The sequence below is a fragment of the Syngnathoides biaculeatus genome, chromosome 21 (assembly GCF_019802595.1).
Source record: "Syngnathoides biaculeatus isolate LvHL_M chromosome 21, ASM1980259v1, whole genome shotgun sequence".
Taxonomy (NCBI): Eukaryota; Metazoa; Chordata; class Actinopteri; order Syngnathiformes; family Syngnathidae; genus Syngnathoides; species Syngnathoides biaculeatus.
Genome location: NC_084660.1, coordinates 1,192,678 through 1,210,453, shown reverse-complemented (window position 1 = coordinate 1,210,453; position 17,776 = coordinate 1,192,678). Strand labels below are relative to the sequence as shown.

Sequence of the window (17,776 nt, the reverse complement as noted above, 5' to 3'; positions counted from 1 at the left end):
TCTTCTTTTCCTTTCAGCTTGTCCCGTTAAGAATATTTTAATGTTCCTGAATAAAATGACCATTTCAAAATGTTCTTGCTCGGGCTGTCTCTGCTAGTTTATAGTGTACATATTTATTATTATTATTTAATATATAATCTGAAAAAGTGGGTCTCAAACTAGCGGCCCGCGAGCTGCATGCCAATACATTTTTACCATGAAAGTTTAATATTAGTGTCACCCTTTAAAAAAAAATAAAATAAAAAGACATTTGAAAAGATGTGATTTTTTAAAAAATGTTTTTCATTGAAATTGCATACATGTGAGCTGAGGCTGCGGCCCGGACTCTAAACCCGAAATTGGGTTCGAGACGCCCTGATTTAACACAAGGTGGGGAACGATTTTCTCTCTCTCTCTCTCTCTCCCTTTCTTTTTCTCTTTCTTTCTAAGTAGTGTCTGCATGTCGGTCCCCCATAACAGCTCACCCCTTTCTCTACCCCCCCTTTGAGCTTTGACGTCACCCCCGCGGGCCGGACTCTGCTCGGAAGCTGGAGGAGAGGATGGAGGGAGTAGGGAGTGGGTCCGGTGGGTGTGTTGTTCTGTTTTTCTGAACTCCCCCCCCCACACACACACCCCAACAGTCCGATTGTTCCGTGACCCACTCCGGCAGTGGTCCGGACGAGCAGCCGTCGGCGCCGCAGAGCATGAAAACCGGGGATCACATCTGCGTCACTTTGCAAGGTGGCGCGCCCTGGGGGTTCACCCTGGAAGAGGGCCGAGGGGACAGCGACGCACCCCTGCTGGTTTCCCAGGTAACGCTTCATATTTTTGTTTTGCATCTATTAGGAGAAACGAATCATTTTTCTGCAAAGTAGAACGCGACGTCGTGGGAGAGTCGGGTCCTTCTTCAACCCCCTTATATGGTCAAGGCCGAGCGTGTGATGAAAGATTTTCAAACGAAAAGCTGCAGGGCGAAAGGTATGCGTGTTATGCGGTGGGGGGGGTGGGGGGGGGTGTAAGATTCAAGTGTGCATCCATGAATTTCGTAGCAAAACAACGGGCCTGCTGTACTTGGAAGGTAAATAAAGTCGGCAGCACGTGTCTCTCATCAACTTCCACTCTACATTCCTGACTCCGCAACACTTCTGACAACGTAACGCGCACGCAAGGCATGACAGTGGCAGGGCCCTCGGTGGATCCACCGTGAAATGTTCTGTCCATATAAGGGAACGTGTGTTTTTTACCCCCCCCCCCTCACCCCCCTCTCTCTTCTGACCTGTGTACAAAATTGATGAGGTCACTTTTTGTTTTTAAAGCAACAGAAACCGAGTCGTCGCTGGCGAACGAGGCAAAGGATTGCCGTTTGTTGCGCAGATGCGCAGACCCGCCGTCTGGTGACGCGCTTGGAAATCAGCAAAACGCCAAATTACGACCGCTCGCCGGTGCCTATTTAAAAAGATAAACTGGAGGCCGATTTCGCCTGAATTTTGACATTGAATTGCTTAAAGGGGAAATCCAGTGCTTTGCATGAACAGTGTGTCCAATCCTCTATTTTGACAAAGTGATGGCGAATCCTCTCTCGTTTCATCGTGTTTTGAGAAGATTTTTATCGACAATTCCGAATTTTCAGGGGCGTCCCGTCCGAGAGAGCCGGTCCGTGAACTTCCGCCAAACGGAGCAGAGCGAGCTTCGCTTTTGAACCGAAGGTTTCAAAGAAAGGACGACGAGCGGTGTTTCTCGGGCCTCGATGTGATCAAATATTCAAAAAAAAAAAAAAAAAAACGCATGGCGTGACTTCAGCGGTGACTCCGTCACAGCCGGGAGCTGTGCATAAATTCTCCAGTGGCCCGCAAATGCCGCTAAGAAGCTGAAGCTATCCAATGTAATATGTACGCCATTTTGACAATGTGATGCTAAATCCTCTCTCATTTGATAGCAGTAGCGCCGATTTCTCGGATTTATCCTCATCTGATGAAGAAAAAGCAGTAATCGGTTGATCGGGAAGACGGAGGAATACTTCCGTACAGATTTGAACCTGCGCCTGTAATTAATGTTGAATATTCGGATGGTTCTTCGGACGGGAATGACGCGGAGTCTGACGGCTAACGGCCCTCCGCCGGACGCCGCACAGGAATGACGCGGAGTCTGACGACCCTTTAGTTCGGCTAAAAGCCTCCACCGAAGTTCGGCTAAACGTCTCCGTCGAAGCACGGCTCGCGGCCCGCCTACGCCGATGGCGGAGGCCTTTAGCCGAGCTTCGGTTGTGGCGGAGGCCTTTAGCTTGGCTTCGGCGTTTGGGCTAACAGCGTCCGCCACCTGGAAGCTCAGCTCGCGGCCCACCGCCGGAGCTCGCTCGTCCGACTTCGCGTCATTCCCGTCCGAAGAACCATCCGCGGCTGCCGGCCCGGAGCTCCCGGGGGCCTTTGTTTACGCACTTATGTCCCGTGCGTAGGCCTCCGAGTAGTCAGACTCCGCATCATTCCGCCTGAAGAACCATCCGAATATTCAACATTAATTACAGCCGCAGGTTCAAATCTGTACGGAAGTATTCCTCCGTCTTCCCGATCAACCGATTACTGCTTTTTCTTCATCAGACGAGGATAAATCCGAGAAAACGACGCTGGGAATAATGGTGTCCCATGTAATCCAACGGTTGGAACGGCACGTAACACGTCACATCCGTCTAGGTAGGTCACGTGACTTGCAAAAATGGCAGCACCCCTGAAAATTGGTAATTGTCGATAAAAACCTTCTCAAAACACTTAAATGAGAGAAGATCACATTGTCAAAATAGGGTACACATTACATGACCTGTTCATGCAAAGAACCGGATTTCCCCTTTAACGCTGCCACGGCCAGGAAGCGCCGGGAGCTTGGAAGTGACTATAAAGTCGATTTCAGGGGATTGTTTGAGCTCGAATGTTTGGAGAGAGTGCCACTAAGAAGTGTTTCACCTCCTTTTTTGGAGGTAAGTCCCGGTAGAAGGCACAAAGGATACCTTGTAGGGTCTGGATGCACACATGAGGGGGTTTATCAGCGCTATAAAATTGCTCATAAAAGAACATTTGTGGGTTGTGTCATGTCATCTACAGCAGGATGCCCGATTGGCACGGGTCGGAACTTTATTTATGGGACCTCTCGGCCTCCTTCTTTAGTACAAGGGCGACATCTAGCGGCATGAAAAGGTGTTACTGCAAGTCACTGTTGTCCTGGCAGCTCATCCTAAGCACCCTACCGCCAATATAGTCACTCTCGCGCCTCGGAACAACGTCCAAACCGTCGAAGTCTGCTCTCCTCGGACCCCGTCTCCAAAACATCCGACTTTGGCTGTCCCTCGAATCGGCTCGTTCCTAATCCAATCCGACCTGCTCAGTCCGAACGAGAGAACCTCAGTATCTTCATTTCCGGTACCTCCAGTTCTGCTTCCTGTTGTCTCTTCAGTGCCACTGTCTCTAATCCGGACCGTTTTATAAAGTTTGCCCTTCATCCTCGCGAAGAGTCTTCTGTCACGTAACACACCAGACACCTTCCGCCAGCTGTTCCAACCCGCTAGGACCCAACAGTGTCCAAGGGGATTCCGGTCTAACCTCATCTGTCAGCCTATTCATTACCACAGCGAACAGGAAGGGGCTCAGAGCTGATCCCTTGATGCAGTCCCACCTCCACCTCAAATTCTTTTGTCACACCTTACGGCACACCATTGTTCTGCTGCCCTCATACATATCCTGTACGGTTCGAACATATTTCTCTGACACACTAGACTTCCGCATCCAGTACCACAGTTCTTCTCTTGGTACTCTGTCGTAGGCTTTTTCTAGCTCCTTCTGACGTTCTCTGCACTTTTCCACGAGCATCCTCAAGGCAAATAATGTCACTCTCATCAAGGTGCAAATTTCACGAAGCTGTGTAGCAACTACAAGGGTATGTTTTAATTCGCTTTCCTGCCCGAGTCATCTTTTACAGCCGCTTCCAGTAGTATAAGACTCGTAGTCGGCTTCTGACGATTGAAGTTGTCGGATTAATGGACCGTTTTACGGGTTGTGGGACAAAAGCATCCTTCACTCTGATAACTGCCCTTTCAAATGCATCGCATTGCAGACGTTCAATTTTCACATCGCCGCGTAATGTCTTCGCCGCCGGGAACAGAGGCGCTCTGGAGGGTTTAGCGATGCGACTTGTTGTCCCGCCGCAGGTGGACGAAGGCGGCCGGGCTCGCCGGGCCGGCGTACGGGAAGGCGACCAGGTGGTGTCCCTGAACGGGGAGCCGTGCGGCGGCGTGGCCCTCTCGCGGGCCCGCGCCCTCGTCGACGCATCGGACGGCCGCCTGCGGTTGCTCATCAAGAGGTAGGGCAAGCCGGGTGTGATTTGAAAAGGCAAAAATGAATTACAACACACATTACAAGGACTAAAATGTAAGTGTGCGATACTACTGTTTATTATGGTACGCTTAGAAGCTTTAATCACATTTTTTTTCAAAATATATGTGGTCACTACTTGGTAGATTTCACATATTGCAGTGTCTTTTTTTTGGGGGTGGGGGCAGTTCAGGTGTGTTGCTGGCAATTTCAGTGCATCAATACAACATCTGCTTTTTGATATCCTAATGGGATAAAGGATATATATATATATATATAGAAAATGGATGTCAGGAATTAATTTTGCTCAGCTGCGTATAACAGCAGCGTTTCATCTCCTGATGTAGATCGAAGGCGAGAATGAAGCTTTAAAGCTGAGGGAGCTCTACATATCCGAGCCCCAGGACGAAATTTCTGATGGGGAGTTGCTCAGGGTCCACGCTGGAGGGACGCCCGGGCTGTCCTTTCCCCAGAAAACCGGGACCGTACAGGGCGTCGAGGGAGAACGCGCCGGCGCCGCACCGTCGTCCCCCGGCCGGACGCCGCTCAGCCAGCGGGGTGTGGTGCGAGCGACGCCGGCGGGGGGCATCCCGGGCGGCGGAGTGGGAGGTCCCGGGGCGAGCGCCGGATCCCGAGGCGCGGGAGGAGGGTCCTGCGAGCTCCCCGGCTCTTTTAGTGTCGCTTTCCAAATCCCCTCAGATGAGGGAACGCCCGTCGAGGAGCAGGATTCCGACTCCGATCAAGAGAAACCCAACAAGCACCGAGCGAGGCACGCCAGTGAGTATGCTTATTGGAATTTGTTGATTTTCTAATAGACTGTTTTTGGTTTTTTTCTGTGTGTGTGAGCGTTTGGGTGTGTTAAAGGTTATTTGACGACATCATGTGTTCATTCCAAAGCGTGATGCCCAACGCGCCCAAAAATAGCGCTGCAGCTGGCGGCCATTCCTCAGAACGAAAGTCCCGCTCTGAAACGATCCCAAAGTGCGGTCAACAGATAAAACAGACACAGCAGATCAGAGCCGAGAAAACTCTCGACGGTAGTTTCCTCGCCGTGCTTTTTATTCGATTTGGTTTGATTTTATTCGCGAGCCGTCGCGGAGGCCCGAAATACACCGGCGGCACGTTGACAGACACCGGCACATGCCGCCCCACCCCGCCCCCAACGCCGTCACCTGATCCTCCCCCTCCGAAGGGTCGCTTAAAGCGAGCTGAAAGAGTGAGTCGGACGCTCACTCGCGCTCTCCTCGCCACCGTCAGGTCGGTCTTGCGGGGGAATTCAAACAAATAAGCATTCGTGCTCTCGTTTTGAAATGGTTTTACCAAACGTTTTGCGGATTGAAATACTTCAACGCGAGTCAATTTGCAAGCACTTTGTGGGATCGCTGATTTTACGCACGGTGTTCTTAGCCACGGGTCAAAGACTTTTTGGAATTGCTTTGCGGCTTTATGGCTTCACAAATGAGGGAGGCTACACCGCTAGGGATGGAGGGATGTGCACGGACAAAGCAGCTCAGTGGTTTATCGGTGTTTGTTTGTTGTTTGTTGTGTCACAAAAACTAATCGGTGATCTGTCGGTGTTGTCGCTACTTATCTTTGACTTCCCTTGACCGGAAAAGCCGTCAATCAATGTGTCTCCCCGCAGGGCTCAGGCGCAGCGAGAGTCTGTCCGAGAAGCAGGTGAAGGAGGCCAAGTCCAAATGTAAGCGGATCGCCCTCCTCCTCAGCGCCGCGCAGCCCAACCCCAACAACAAGGGCCTGTTGATGTTCAAGAAGCACCGGCAGAGGGCCAAGAAGTACACCTTGGTGAGCTACGGCACCGGAGAGGACGACCGGGACGACAGCGCCGAAGAGGACGGAGACAACGCCCAGTCGGGGATCCATGTTGTTGAGTTCACGCTCGCCGATCAAGACCGGTCGGATTTAGAGAAGCATTTCCTCACGGATGCCCGCGCTGGCGAAGGCGTGCTGACGATCTGCTTGGATAAAAGCCTCCTTGACGTTGAGCTGAAGCAAACTCCCATGGAGTGTTTGCCAGAAACCAAGGGCAAAGGCGCCCTCATGTTCGCCCAGAGGCGCCAGCGGATGGATGAGATTGCGGCCGAGCACGAAGAGCTCCGGCGCCAAGGGATCCCCGTGGAAGGGGAACAGAAAGTGGAAGCAGGTCCGGCGCAGCCCACCGTGGAGGCCCACGCGTACATGGATCTGAACCGGCACCGGCAGCAGCAGTACCAACAGTATCAGCAGCAGCAGTTTGAGCAACAGCAACTGTACCACCAAGACCAGCATGTTCAGTTTACTGGAAATAGGTCGGTGAAACCGCAAAGCCACGAGGCGCAGAGTTCTTCCGGCAATCGCACCGCCAAGCCCTTTTCCGTACAAAACATGCCAGCGGCCCCTTACTCTCCTGTAACAAGCGGGACTCATCAATATTCCACGGGCCAAGGAGAGCACATCGCTTCCCGCGATGAGCGCATTTCCACGCCGGCGATCCGGTCGGGGATTCTGGATTCTAAGAGGAGGAATGTCGGCAAGCCCATGTTCACGTTTAAAGAGGCGCCAAAGATGTCACCTAATCCTGAGTTGCTGAACCTCCTGAACATGAGTTACAAGAAGATGGGTTTTGAGTCAGGACCAGAGGAAGACTACCTCAGCCTTGGCGCTGAGGCTTGTAATTTCCTTCAGTCGCCCGGGTCGAAGCACAAGACTCCTCCGCCGGTGGCCCCAAAGCCCGTGATGGATCCCAGCACTCCCCCCTGGTCTCCGCAGATGGAAGGAACCAACCACGACATGCCTCAGCATGCTGAAAATAGTGCAGCCACACCTGCTGTAGCCCCCACCGGAGAGAGAACCCCTTCAAATGACCAAGACCTAATCTCTACTGTGCCTGCCCCTGGACCCTCTCCACCACAAGCCCAGTTGGAACCCCCTACTGGCACAGAGCAACAACAAACGTGGCCTCCTTCTGCACCCGAAACCCAACAACAGCAACTTGCTTTCCAAGAGGGAAACGGTCATGCCAGCTCTTCACCACAGCCCGAGGGGAGTGCTGGAAGAATTTGGGATACTGCACAAGTACCCCAGCAGCAATCTACAATTTCCCGTTATCCGCAGCCACAGGAACCACCCATAAGTCAACCCTCTCCACAGTGGGTGGCACCTCAACCAGCTCACAATCAAGGCCGGCCGCAGCCCCCTGCCGATACTTGGACACCCCAAATTCCGACCTCCTGGGATCAAGCAAAGCAAGCAGAATCGCACGCTCCACCGTCCTGGTGTCAACCCCAAGATCCACCGCAGTCTCAAACACCGCCGAACTGGGGGCACACTCCAGAGGCACAAGTGCAACAAATGCCACCAAACTGGTGTCGACCACAAGAACCGATACTGCAGCAGCACTCGCAGGTTTCCTGTGCCCAGGCTCCTCAAGTAGACTCTAAACCGATATGGGGGCTTGCCAAATCCCAAGATCATTGGGTTCAACCAGAATCCCAACCACAACCGGGATGGGGTCCACAAGCACAGCAAAAAGTCTGGCCACAGATCCAAGCACCTGCTCAATCTCAAGCACAACCTCCAATTAATACCTGCCCCCCGTCACAACCTTCTTGGACCCAGTCACCCCAGGCACAACCACAGACACTGCCTGCCGCCGGTTTGAATCCTTGGGGGCAGGTTCCCGCTCAGCCTGAGCCACAGGCATCTTGGCCCCAGCAACCTGCAGAACAGGTCCAGTTTCCCACTAGTTCCTGGGGGTCCCAGCAGCTGGTGCAACATCAGCCGTCCTGGGTCCAGTCCAATCATCCGCAGCCACAGCCATCCTGGCAACAAGAACCTTGGAATAGAGCGCCGCAACCTTCGATGAATGCCTGGCCGCCGGCTCAGTCTCAAACCCCTGACAGTTCCTGGGCACCACAGTCCCAACAAACACCTCCCACCAATGCTCCACCTTTGCCCAAACCTTGGCATACCCATCAAAGTCAGGACCCGCAGAGAATTAAAAACTTCACCTCTGGTCAGAGAGTTTCACCACTTGTCAACCCCTTGGCCACCGTCTTGAACCCGTCAACCACCGGTTCGGCATATGAGATGCCGGCTGTCCGAGGGAAAGGAGCCGACATGTTTGCCAAGAGGCAGTCGCGCATGGAGAAGTACGTGGTGGACTCAGAGACCGTGCAGGCCAACATGGCGAGTCGATCCGCATCGCCATCTGCCTCCTTACCAAACGAGTGGAAGTACACACCCAACGTACGTGCTCCACCTTCACGGGGTTTCAATCCCATCCAGTCCCCCTCTTATCCGCCGGCCGCGTCAAAACAACCCACTTCTGGTGGCCTTGTGTCCAAAGCCAAGAAAAAAGGCAAACAAGGACCCGCCCCCAAACCGCTCGATGTAGTCGACGTAATGAAGCATCAGCCCTACCAACTTAGCGCCTCGCTCTTTACATACGGGCCTGCACCAGAAGCGGCAAAAGAGCCCACTCCTAAGCCCGGTTCTTTACCTCAGAACCAGCAACCGTATGAGCAACAGGTCCCAGTTCAACCAGCTAAAACATTTAGTGCCTCGTACCCCCAACAGGCCTACGAAGGCAACTACCAGCTAGCGCCTAGCACTTATCCGCCGGCTGATCCTTACCAGCAATCTTCAGGTGGTCCTTACTGGCAACCATATAACCAACCCAATCCCCAGTACCCGCTCCCTCAGGTCCCCTACCAAGCAGCTGGTAGTCCCCCTTACCTTTCCCCTCCACCAATACCCTTCCAGCAGGCCCCTCCCCCCAACGTAGCACCAACGTTCCCTGTAGCTTCCCCGCCCGCCTCCACAACCGGCGGCAACCTCAGCGCGGCGCCGAAACCAAAGTTTACGGCCCAAAAGTGCTCGGCTCAGGTGTGGAAGCCCACGGTCGCCGAGAGAGAATGATTCTTGCTCCCGATAGTCTGCGTGAAAACCCCCAAGCGGCGGTAAAAATTAAGAATGTAAGGTGAGAAATGAATTTGGAGTCGAGAGTCCATTTCCCCCCTGCGGTACCTCGGATCAGATCCATCTATCTTAAGGTTGCGGGGTCACCTGTTGCATCACGCTGGCTGTTATATTTAAACCGCGGTGCGCCGGTAGCCGGCTTGAATTTCTACTCCAGCCGACGCCACCCCCTCCCACCCCATGAATAGTCAAACCGTACCGTTTTATGAATAGATCAATGATGATCTTCTGTTTATTTATTTCTGTTTGCTCCTCAGTTGCTCTGTTTTCTGTTCTTCCCTCCCTTGTTTTCTTCTTCTGCGCTTTCTCCACCGTTCGCTGCAGTGCCATTAAAGCAAACTCTCATCCTCCCTTGGCTTCCTTTTCTCTTTTTTCCCCCCCCTCCCCCGTCGTGCATGCCTTCTTTTGTCTACGTTGAAAGGTAAACCGAAATGTCACGTCGTGAACTAGTGGCTCTGAAGTCGAACCACGTGACCGTCTCTTCAGATTTTCCACACCTTTCTACTTGACATAATTTTGCCAAATGAATATGCGATGACAACAGCGCTTCAATCTCTTGCACTTTTATCTTTCGCCACACGGGCGCAGCATTGTACCGCCACAAGATAACTGCTATAAACATGACTGGGTCTCCCCCCCCCCCCACCCTCCACTCCTACCCTACCCCTACTCCCACCCGCCAGGAAACTGGCAGACGCTACTCTCTGTCCCCTCCAGGTAGGGTGTCGTCTCCAGGCCGCCAGTCGCCCTCCTCCTCCAGGGATCCGGTATCCAGGCAGACCTCGTGGCTGGAGAAGGCCCCCAAAGCCCTTACGCCCTGGGAGGCCGCGTCGCGCCACCCCCTGGGGCTGGTGGATGAAGCTTTCGCCGTCCAGGACTTAGAGCAGAACTTGGCCTCCAGCGTCCGCCTGGCGGCCCAGCGTAAGCTGGTCCCTGAGCCGCCTGCCCAGTGGACGGCCCGAGCGTGTCCGGAGAAGGCGGGCGCCCGTTGGCGTCGGGCTCCCTGTCGAGGGGGCGTCCCCAGCGGTGGTGGGCGTGTCGGTTATGGGTCCCTGCCCAGGCAGTGGCAGTCTACGAGGTCTGTGACCCACACGGGGGCCCCGTCTGAGGGTAAAAGGCCCCCAGTGGGACTGCGCAGGTCTCTGTACTGGCAGCAGTGAGCAGCAACGACTTCAGAAACTTTGCATGCCGTAAAATATATAATCATCACGTACCTTATCCGTGTGCGCCCCCCTCCCACCCACCCCCCCTTTTTTTTTTCACCACTTTTGCATCCGTTTCACGTCATTTTTTTGCAGTGGTAGTTTCAATACAGCATGCTTATTACTATACCCTCCTTCCATATTTCCAAAATAAAGTCAGTATAGCACCAAATGCTTTTTCATCTACTTGTTCGCCAAAGCACTTTTTCCCAACCCCCTCCTGTCCGGTGACAGCTGGGATTGGCTCCAGCACTCCTGCGAGCCTCGTGAGGATAAGCGTCTTAGATAATGGTTGGTTGGTTGAAATGTGCAAGATACAAGCGGGCGAAATGAGTTTCCTCCGCGGGGTGTCCGGGCTCTCCCTTAGGGATAGGGTGAGAAGCTCGGTCATCCGGGAGGGGCTCAGTGTCGAGCCGCTACTCCTCCGCATCGAGAGGAGCCAGATGAGGCGGCTGGGGCATCTGATTCGGACGCCTCCCTGGTGAGGTGTTCCGGGCACGTCCCACCGGAAAGAGACCCCGAGGACGACCCAGGACACGCCACTCTCGGCCGGCTTGGGAACGCCTCGGGATCCCTCCGGAAGAGCTGGAAGAAGTGGCTGGGGAAAGGGAAGTCTGGGTATCCCCGCTGAAGCGACCTCCCTCGCCACCCGACCTGGAAAAGCGGTAGATAATGGATGGATGGATAGCAGAAAATAATTTGTGTTTCCTCTTTTCCTGCGAGGTCTCTAGCTAACGCTAGCCACACCGGTTTTTAAACCTGTTACGAGGCCATTAAGTCCAACTAAAGAACGGTAAAGGTTGGGAAACAATTTCATCGTTACACCACGAGTTGCAGTTCCCGAAAGAATCGCCCTCCTACTGTAGCAACCAAGCGATGGTGCCGCTCTAAATTTAGACCCCGCCGTCATTTGTTCGCAACATACCAACGGCAACGTACCGACACCCACCGACCCACCCGCGCGCTCATTCGGTCACTCCGTCAGGTCTGGGCCGCAGACCCCCGGGAACCTCCCCTTGGTCCCCACTCAGCTCGAACCGTCCACCTGCGCCGCCAGGTTCCTTCAGACCAGGTAAGCGACCGTACCGCACGGATTCACTCCGTACATTTTCCCGTCAATCGAATGGCTCGGCTTCACGGCCCAAATAGACACGGAGAAAAGTATTTGAACACCAGGCCGTTCCAAGCAAAACGCGCCAATTGAAGAGTCGTTTGCAGTCTCCCCCCGTGTATCGATTGACCGCTTCTCCGTGTTTGACGAGCTTGCGCTTTAACGCCGCGAGGTTATTTCAAGAGATGTGCTAACTTCGCCATTTTCTACGCTCGGATAAGTTATCGAGGTCATAGCATCGTGTTGTCGTCAATTCCCAGGGTCAGCCATGTCACTTTTCGCCACCGTGACGACCGGGGAGAGGAAACGCCAGGCCGCGGCAATCTGCGGGGAGATTCAAGATGCGGAAGGTTAGTCGTTTGCTCTTTTTTGTGAGACTTCCTCAATATCTCTTTTGCGTCATTAATCACTAAAATATGTATAAAGGGTACAATCAACTTTCTAAAAGTTAGCGCTTTCGTAGAGCAGTGTCCTTTTGGTGTCAGGGGTGGGATTCCTTCGTCATGGAACATACGCTCATGTACGTTAGATAGACAATTATTCTTCGGTCAAGGGTACTAAAGTAGTAACTTGCAATTGCACCCTTAAAATTTATACTTTGTACTCTTTTGGTGCCAGAACCGGGACCAGAGCCTGCCTATAATGGCCCCGTCACACCATGACGTTCTCGTCAGGGTTCTGTCGCGTTTGAGGAAACGTCGGTAGTCGCCCACGGTCGCCGGGATAGCGCCAGATGAGCGTCGTTCGAACGCTAGCGAACGTCAACGATCGCCGGGAGTCGGCGGAGAACGCCGGTCCGGGAAAAAAAAAAGTTTTGAACGTGCACAAAAGTTCTCACCTAGACCAGCGTTCATCAATTTAAACGCTGCAGAACGTTCAAGAACGTCCGTGGAACGTTTTACTAAGGTTCGCCGAGCGTTGCCCGCATTTGGCTATCGTCAGTGAGTCGTTAGTGTAGCGTTACTTGGTTGTTACTTAATAGTTTGCTTTGCAGCGAACGGCTCACTGGCGACCCGTCAACGACCGCTGAACGATCCCGTAGCGCGTAACTAAAGTCAAACGAACGTCCTTCGGCGTCCATTGAGCGTCATTCGTGCGTTTCCCGAACGTCCGTGCAGATGGGTATATAAACCGATGCTTTGCATTCTTACTCGCAGCGCGAGTTGCTGAAGTCCGCACCCGATGCTGACCGTTCAAACTCCCGAGAACAACTGAAGTGAGTATGAAATTTCCAACGTTTTCGTTGCCCTTCCACTGTAAAAATGACACGCCAGCAAAACGCTATTCTGTCGTTATTCACCCGTTTAGTCACACGCTCGTCTAACGTTGACAAATTGCTCGTCGCGCTCCACTGACGCGTTAGCACACGCTAATGGTTTTTATGGGTATTTTCTTTGGTCGCTGTGAGACGCTTCTCGTGCGCTAGACACACGTTAATCACACGCCAGACGCTGAAAAGTAGAACGATTGAAATGTTCAGAGAACGTTGACCAGAACGTCATGGTGTGACGGGCCCATAAGTAAGTCAATGAATCCATTTCCTGTCCAATGTAACCAATCCCTTTTGTCGTTGTCGTGTCCAACACGTTATTTGCGGCGAGGACGACCGCTGCCCAGCGCGAAGAGGCTCCCGAATGCCACCGACAGCTGAGACGTGGTACGGTAGCCCCCTCCCCCGCCCCGCCGCTCAAACCCTGTCCCGTTTTTCTGCGCAGATGCGGAGGTGGACCTGGGCAAGAAACTGAGCGTGCCCCGGGACATCATGCTCGAGGAGCTGTCCCTGGCGTCCAATCGGGGCTCGCGGCTCTTCAAGATGCGCCAGAAGCGATCGGAAAAATACACCTTCGAAAGCGTCGGCGGTGACGACGACTCACATCTCGACGTAGGCGCCTACTGCGTCTTATTACACAGATGAAATTCATCTTTTGACCCGCAAAGAAGCTTTTCACCTTAATATAATCGCAGAGGCGCCAGGAGCTCCAAGTGACCTGGCATTTTTTCGAGATATGGCCTGGGAAACGAATCGTATCTGTTAGCATAAGACAGACCATATAGCAATATTTACATAGTACATATTTATTCCTTTTTTTCATGTCCAAAAATGAGTGAGGACGAGAAAAATTGTGAATTTCACCCAGGGGTAGCATAGACCGGCTGAACAGGAGGGGGTCCAAGAACGGACCCTTGAGGGACCCCATAGGCCAAAACGACTCTTTTTCTCCATGTCCTAATCTGCATACCTTGATCGTGATTTTTGTCGACACTTCGTATGGTACTTGCATTTTTTTGGGGGCCATTTAATTCTTGTTCATTCGATTGACTTGGAATTGTTTTATTTTGTTAGTTTTGGCTGGATTACAGCGGCAGGAAGGAGGGGATTTCCTGCCACTCTTCTCCCTCTTATCATGCAAGTGAGAAGGACTGGCGTATTTCTACTTTGTTTATCGCTCGGGGGCGAATGGAGGGATTTTGTTTCAAGTTGTCAAACATTTCCTCAGGAAGTTCTGGAGTAAATCATCATAAATATCCTTCGCGGTTGACTGGGCCGCAGCCCGTCAGGAAAACAATTCAGTTTTATGTCCTCCCAGGACAAGACAGACTCGCCGCAGGTGAATTCCGCAGAGACGGCGAATCCCGCAGACCAGGTGGTGAGTTCCGCGGAGGACCGGAACCCCGGCGAGAACGGCTCGGGCGGAGACAGGGCCGGCGCGCCAGAAGCTGCAAAAAGACCAGATCCGCACAGCGTCGCCCCCGGTAGGCCACGCCGCTGTTAAAACGCGGCAAAATGACGCGGATGTAGTGAAAGCCAACCACGGACATTACCTCGTTGTTCGCCCCCTAAACCGGTTTTACTTCGGAACATATTTGTTGGGCTCGTAAAAAAAAAAAAAAAAAAAAAATCGGAGGATCATTTGTTATGTTTTCCGCGGGTCATTCGAGGCTCAAAGAAGAAATTTTGTATCCGAATTTGAACCGAGTTACTCAACAAATTTCATCGTGAAGTTTTGAAGACTTCTGTCATTTTGGGAGTAAAGCCTGGCAGCCGCGCCGCGAACGGACCATTTCCTTCCTTAAGCGTTGCCCACGTTCCTCACACCAAAGCTCTCGAACCCAGAATTCTTTGCGACGATTCCAAAATCGCAAGGTCAGCGATCTATTGTGTTGCGCCGCAATCCACTGACTGGTTGCGTCTCAACCTTCAGGGTCTCCTCTCGCTTTAAAATTGCCCGGGACCATCATCAGAGGGGCACGTGAGACCCGGGGCGAGGCTTTTCCTGTTTGATAACGCCTCCCCCCCCCCCCATCCCAAGCACCCCCTTTTGCCGTTACTCCGTGAACCATATTCGTTTCTCCCCCCCCCCCCCCAAAAAAAAAAAAAAAAAAAACACTGTCGACTTCCCCACAGGTCTGTTTGGTCTGTGCTTCTTCCCCCCTGGGGGTGAAAACATAAACTCAGGAAGGAGAATTGTTCATTGTGACCGCTTCGGATGTGACACGATGCCCCCCCCCCCGTTACGTAAGCCCCCCACCCCTCCTGGATGAAGCACCGGCTTTGAAGGATACTTCTTTGGATAGGCCAGCCTCTCTCTCTCTCTCTCTCTCTCCAAACTGATTCACTGCCAGGAAAAGTACTCCAAAATCAAATTATTTTTTGATTTGCAATATTTTTAAAAAATGTATTTGACTGCAAATTTTGATCTAATATTTTTTTTATCATATTTTAAAATATATTTTGTATTTTTTTTACATTTTAAAATGTTTCCGTTTCCGTCTTCTGTCATTCTACCTCCCAGTTTTTTTCCGTTTTAGTTCTCCATGAATTCTTTTTTAATAGTTTGTACTGTAACTATTAATGTATATATAATATATAATGTAATATATAGTATGAGTACATACTGCTTGAAAACCAGCTGACATTTCGGTATCCCCCCCCCCACAAGGGTACGGATGTCCTTTGAAAAACGTCCCACCTGAGAAGTTCAACAGCACAGCCGTACCAAAGTCTTACCACTCGCCATGGGACCTGGTTCTGGTCAGGGACCCGGTCTTGAGTGACCCCCTCGCCGCCTGCGCGTCCGAAAAGGAACCACCACCGACGCAACTGCCGGGCTACAGAAGCTTCAACAGGTGAGATGGGCGAACTCCGACAGAACGGGCGCCAGTACCCCCTTCGTTGACACGCTGCCGCCCTCAGAGTGGCAATCCCATTCGGCGGTTTCTCCGAAGCCACCTTCCAGACCCCGAAGGCGGACTTTGCCCTGCCGGACTACCCCGAGCTCAGAGAGGACGCCGTCACTCGTCGCCCCTCCTTCAACAGGGCCGCTCTGGGGTGGCGGTCTCCAGGCGCTTTGGTCCCCCTGCGCGCCGCACTCGCCCCTGAGTCAGATGACCTTTGAACCTGTTCAGAATAATAAAAGTGAGGTACATGAACCTGTTGGGTTAGTCACAAAAAAAGCTTAAATCCATAATAATGTGCCGAGGTACTGTTTTTGCCCATTAAAATTGTGCTCAATGCATTATTTTACTTGGACGATGTATTCGAGAGGAACCGCAGCGGCTAAAATTAGCCAAACGAGGTTTCACCATCCTTAACGGTGTAGTATCTGTGAACTTGAATGGGTATTGCCTTAAAAGGCAAGGCACGTTGAGTGCGGTTGGAGGCGACGAATTCGAACGAAGAACTGGTTGACGATAGCGTCGGGCTGGTAATTAGCAAACTGTTAGCTAGTCTGTTAGCGTTACTGTCACCGTTAGCTCGGCTTTAAAGTGTGTTGATTACGTGTTCGTTTCTTACAGCGAGTTCAGTCAAGCTATCGAACGAGCACCGGTAACTGTCTACGTTTTACCACCTGTGAGGGGATTACAATTGTTTCAAACTAGCAGCGGGAGGGTGTGTTAAATTAGCAAAACACTGGAAGGTAGCGCTGCTGCTAAACGTGTCCAGCGGCCCTCTGCACGAATATAGATGCGTGGACTTCATTTGAACCGCGATCAGCGGGTTCGGCAAAACGACTAAACGGGAACTAATATTGGCACAGGGCTCGGACTAGGCCACCAGTCAAGGAGGGCGGAGGGGAGCCAGACAATTCGATTATTCGTGTCTGACCCGTTTCCCCTCGGGAGCGTTTCCCTTGGCATGCAGCGCAGTCACAGTTGGTTCCATTTTTTTTTTTTTTTTCCACGTGATTTTTAATGTACAGTAATCCTTCACTTATTGCAGGTAAAGTACTTACACCGCGGATTGTTTACTTATAGGTCAGAGTACGTACGTAGTTTATTGGGTATGAGGTTTTAATACGCCGGCAGGGATTCTTATGAGGTCAATCTGGCCTCGTTTTCAGAACGGAAAAGCACACCTTACGCGATAATCTCGGCTCGTGTGTACATCTGGTAAGTCACTAAATTACTTGAAGACGCGCACACCCCAAACAAGACCATAAAGTCCATGTTTAAAACACAAGCCGCAGTCAGAGTTTTATGAAATACATTCACAAATAGTGACCAAAAAAACTTGATGAATTGCGAAAGCACATATCCCATAATAGCGGGAGGAACAAATGCAGGTAAAAAGCAACGCTTAGCTTGATTTGCGACAACGACCAGGCTGTAGTTGCGATAAGCAACATGGAAATTACCTATGTATCGTGTGTGTGTGTGTGTGTGTGGGGGGGGGGGGTTCTGGAACCTAACCTCTGCGATAAATGAGCGACTACTGTTATTTAAATGTAGTTATCTTTAGTTGCGGATCCACGTGTATGTAGTACTGCAGGAGGTGTGTTGTATTCGCATATTTTTATGTCAGACTGCCCTTCCCTGCAGCTCCATCAGCAGTTCCTCTGTTGCCCCCCCCCCCATTCCCTCGGGTTCCACTCAGCAGTACAACACCAAGCAAGTGTGCTGACTGCTGGAAAACAACACGATCCCCGAGCGTACGTAGGACGAGCGGACTAAAAGCCGCAAAGGCCGGACAGCGAGAACACGTCTTAGTAGGCTCGAGCAGGTGTGGATGCGAGACGCAGCCCTCCGATGTCAGTAAACTTGCTTCGGCTGCTAGACGATCGCAACAGGTGTCGGGTCTCACTGTTAGGTGCAAATCCTTTTGGGATATCTAAAAATACATACGCAGAGCTCGGGGGTCAGCCAGGGTGGTG

At 52.0% G+C, this 17,776-nt stretch overlaps 2 protein-coding genes across 6 annotated transcripts; both read left to right on the top strand.

Moving 5' to 3' along the window:
- Positions 1-4,686: 4,686 nt before the first annotated feature.
- LOC133494437 (synaptopodin-2) lies at positions 4,687-13,377 on the top strand. Of its 4 annotated transcripts, XM_061808279.1 has the most exons (5): positions 4,978-5,111; positions 5,977-8,579; positions 9,995-11,974; positions 12,782-12,840; positions 13,340-13,377. In XM_061808279.1, the coding sequence occupies exons 2-3, from the start codon at positions 6,096-6,098 to the stop codon at positions 10,469-10,471; spliced, it is 2,961 nt and encodes a 986-aa protein (XP_061664263.1). In that variant the 5' UTR covers positions 4,978-5,111; positions 5,977-6,095; the 3' UTR covers positions 10,472-11,974; positions 12,782-12,840; positions 13,340-13,377. The 4 variants fall into 4 exon arrangements, with proteins under 4 accessions (XP_061664262.1, XP_061664263.1, XP_061664264.1 ...); XM_061808280.1 differs by lacking the exons at positions 12,782-12,840; positions 13,340-13,377 and having other exon boundaries at positions 10,029-10,339; XM_061808277.1 differs by lacking the exons at positions 12,782-12,840; positions 13,340-13,377 and having other exon boundaries at positions 5,977-9,312; positions 9,995-10,120.
- Positions 13,378-13,538: 161 nt separating this feature from the next.
- LOC133494440 (myozenin-2-like) lies at positions 13,539-16,130 on the top strand. 2 transcript variants are annotated; one of them, XM_061808286.1, is made up of 4 exons: positions 13,539-14,035; positions 14,213-14,378; positions 15,566-15,752; positions 15,820-16,130. In XM_061808286.1, exons 1-4 carry the CDS (start codon positions 14,030-14,032, stop codon positions 16,019-16,021), a joined length of 561 nt encoding a protein of 186 aa, XP_061664270.1. In that variant the 5' UTR covers positions 13,539-14,029; the 3' UTR covers positions 16,022-16,130. The 2 variants fall into 2 exon arrangements, with proteins under 2 accessions (XP_061664270.1, XP_061664269.1); XM_061808285.1 differs by having other exon boundaries at positions 13,554-14,378.
- The last annotated feature ends 1,646 nt before the right edge of the window (positions 16,131-17,776 follow it).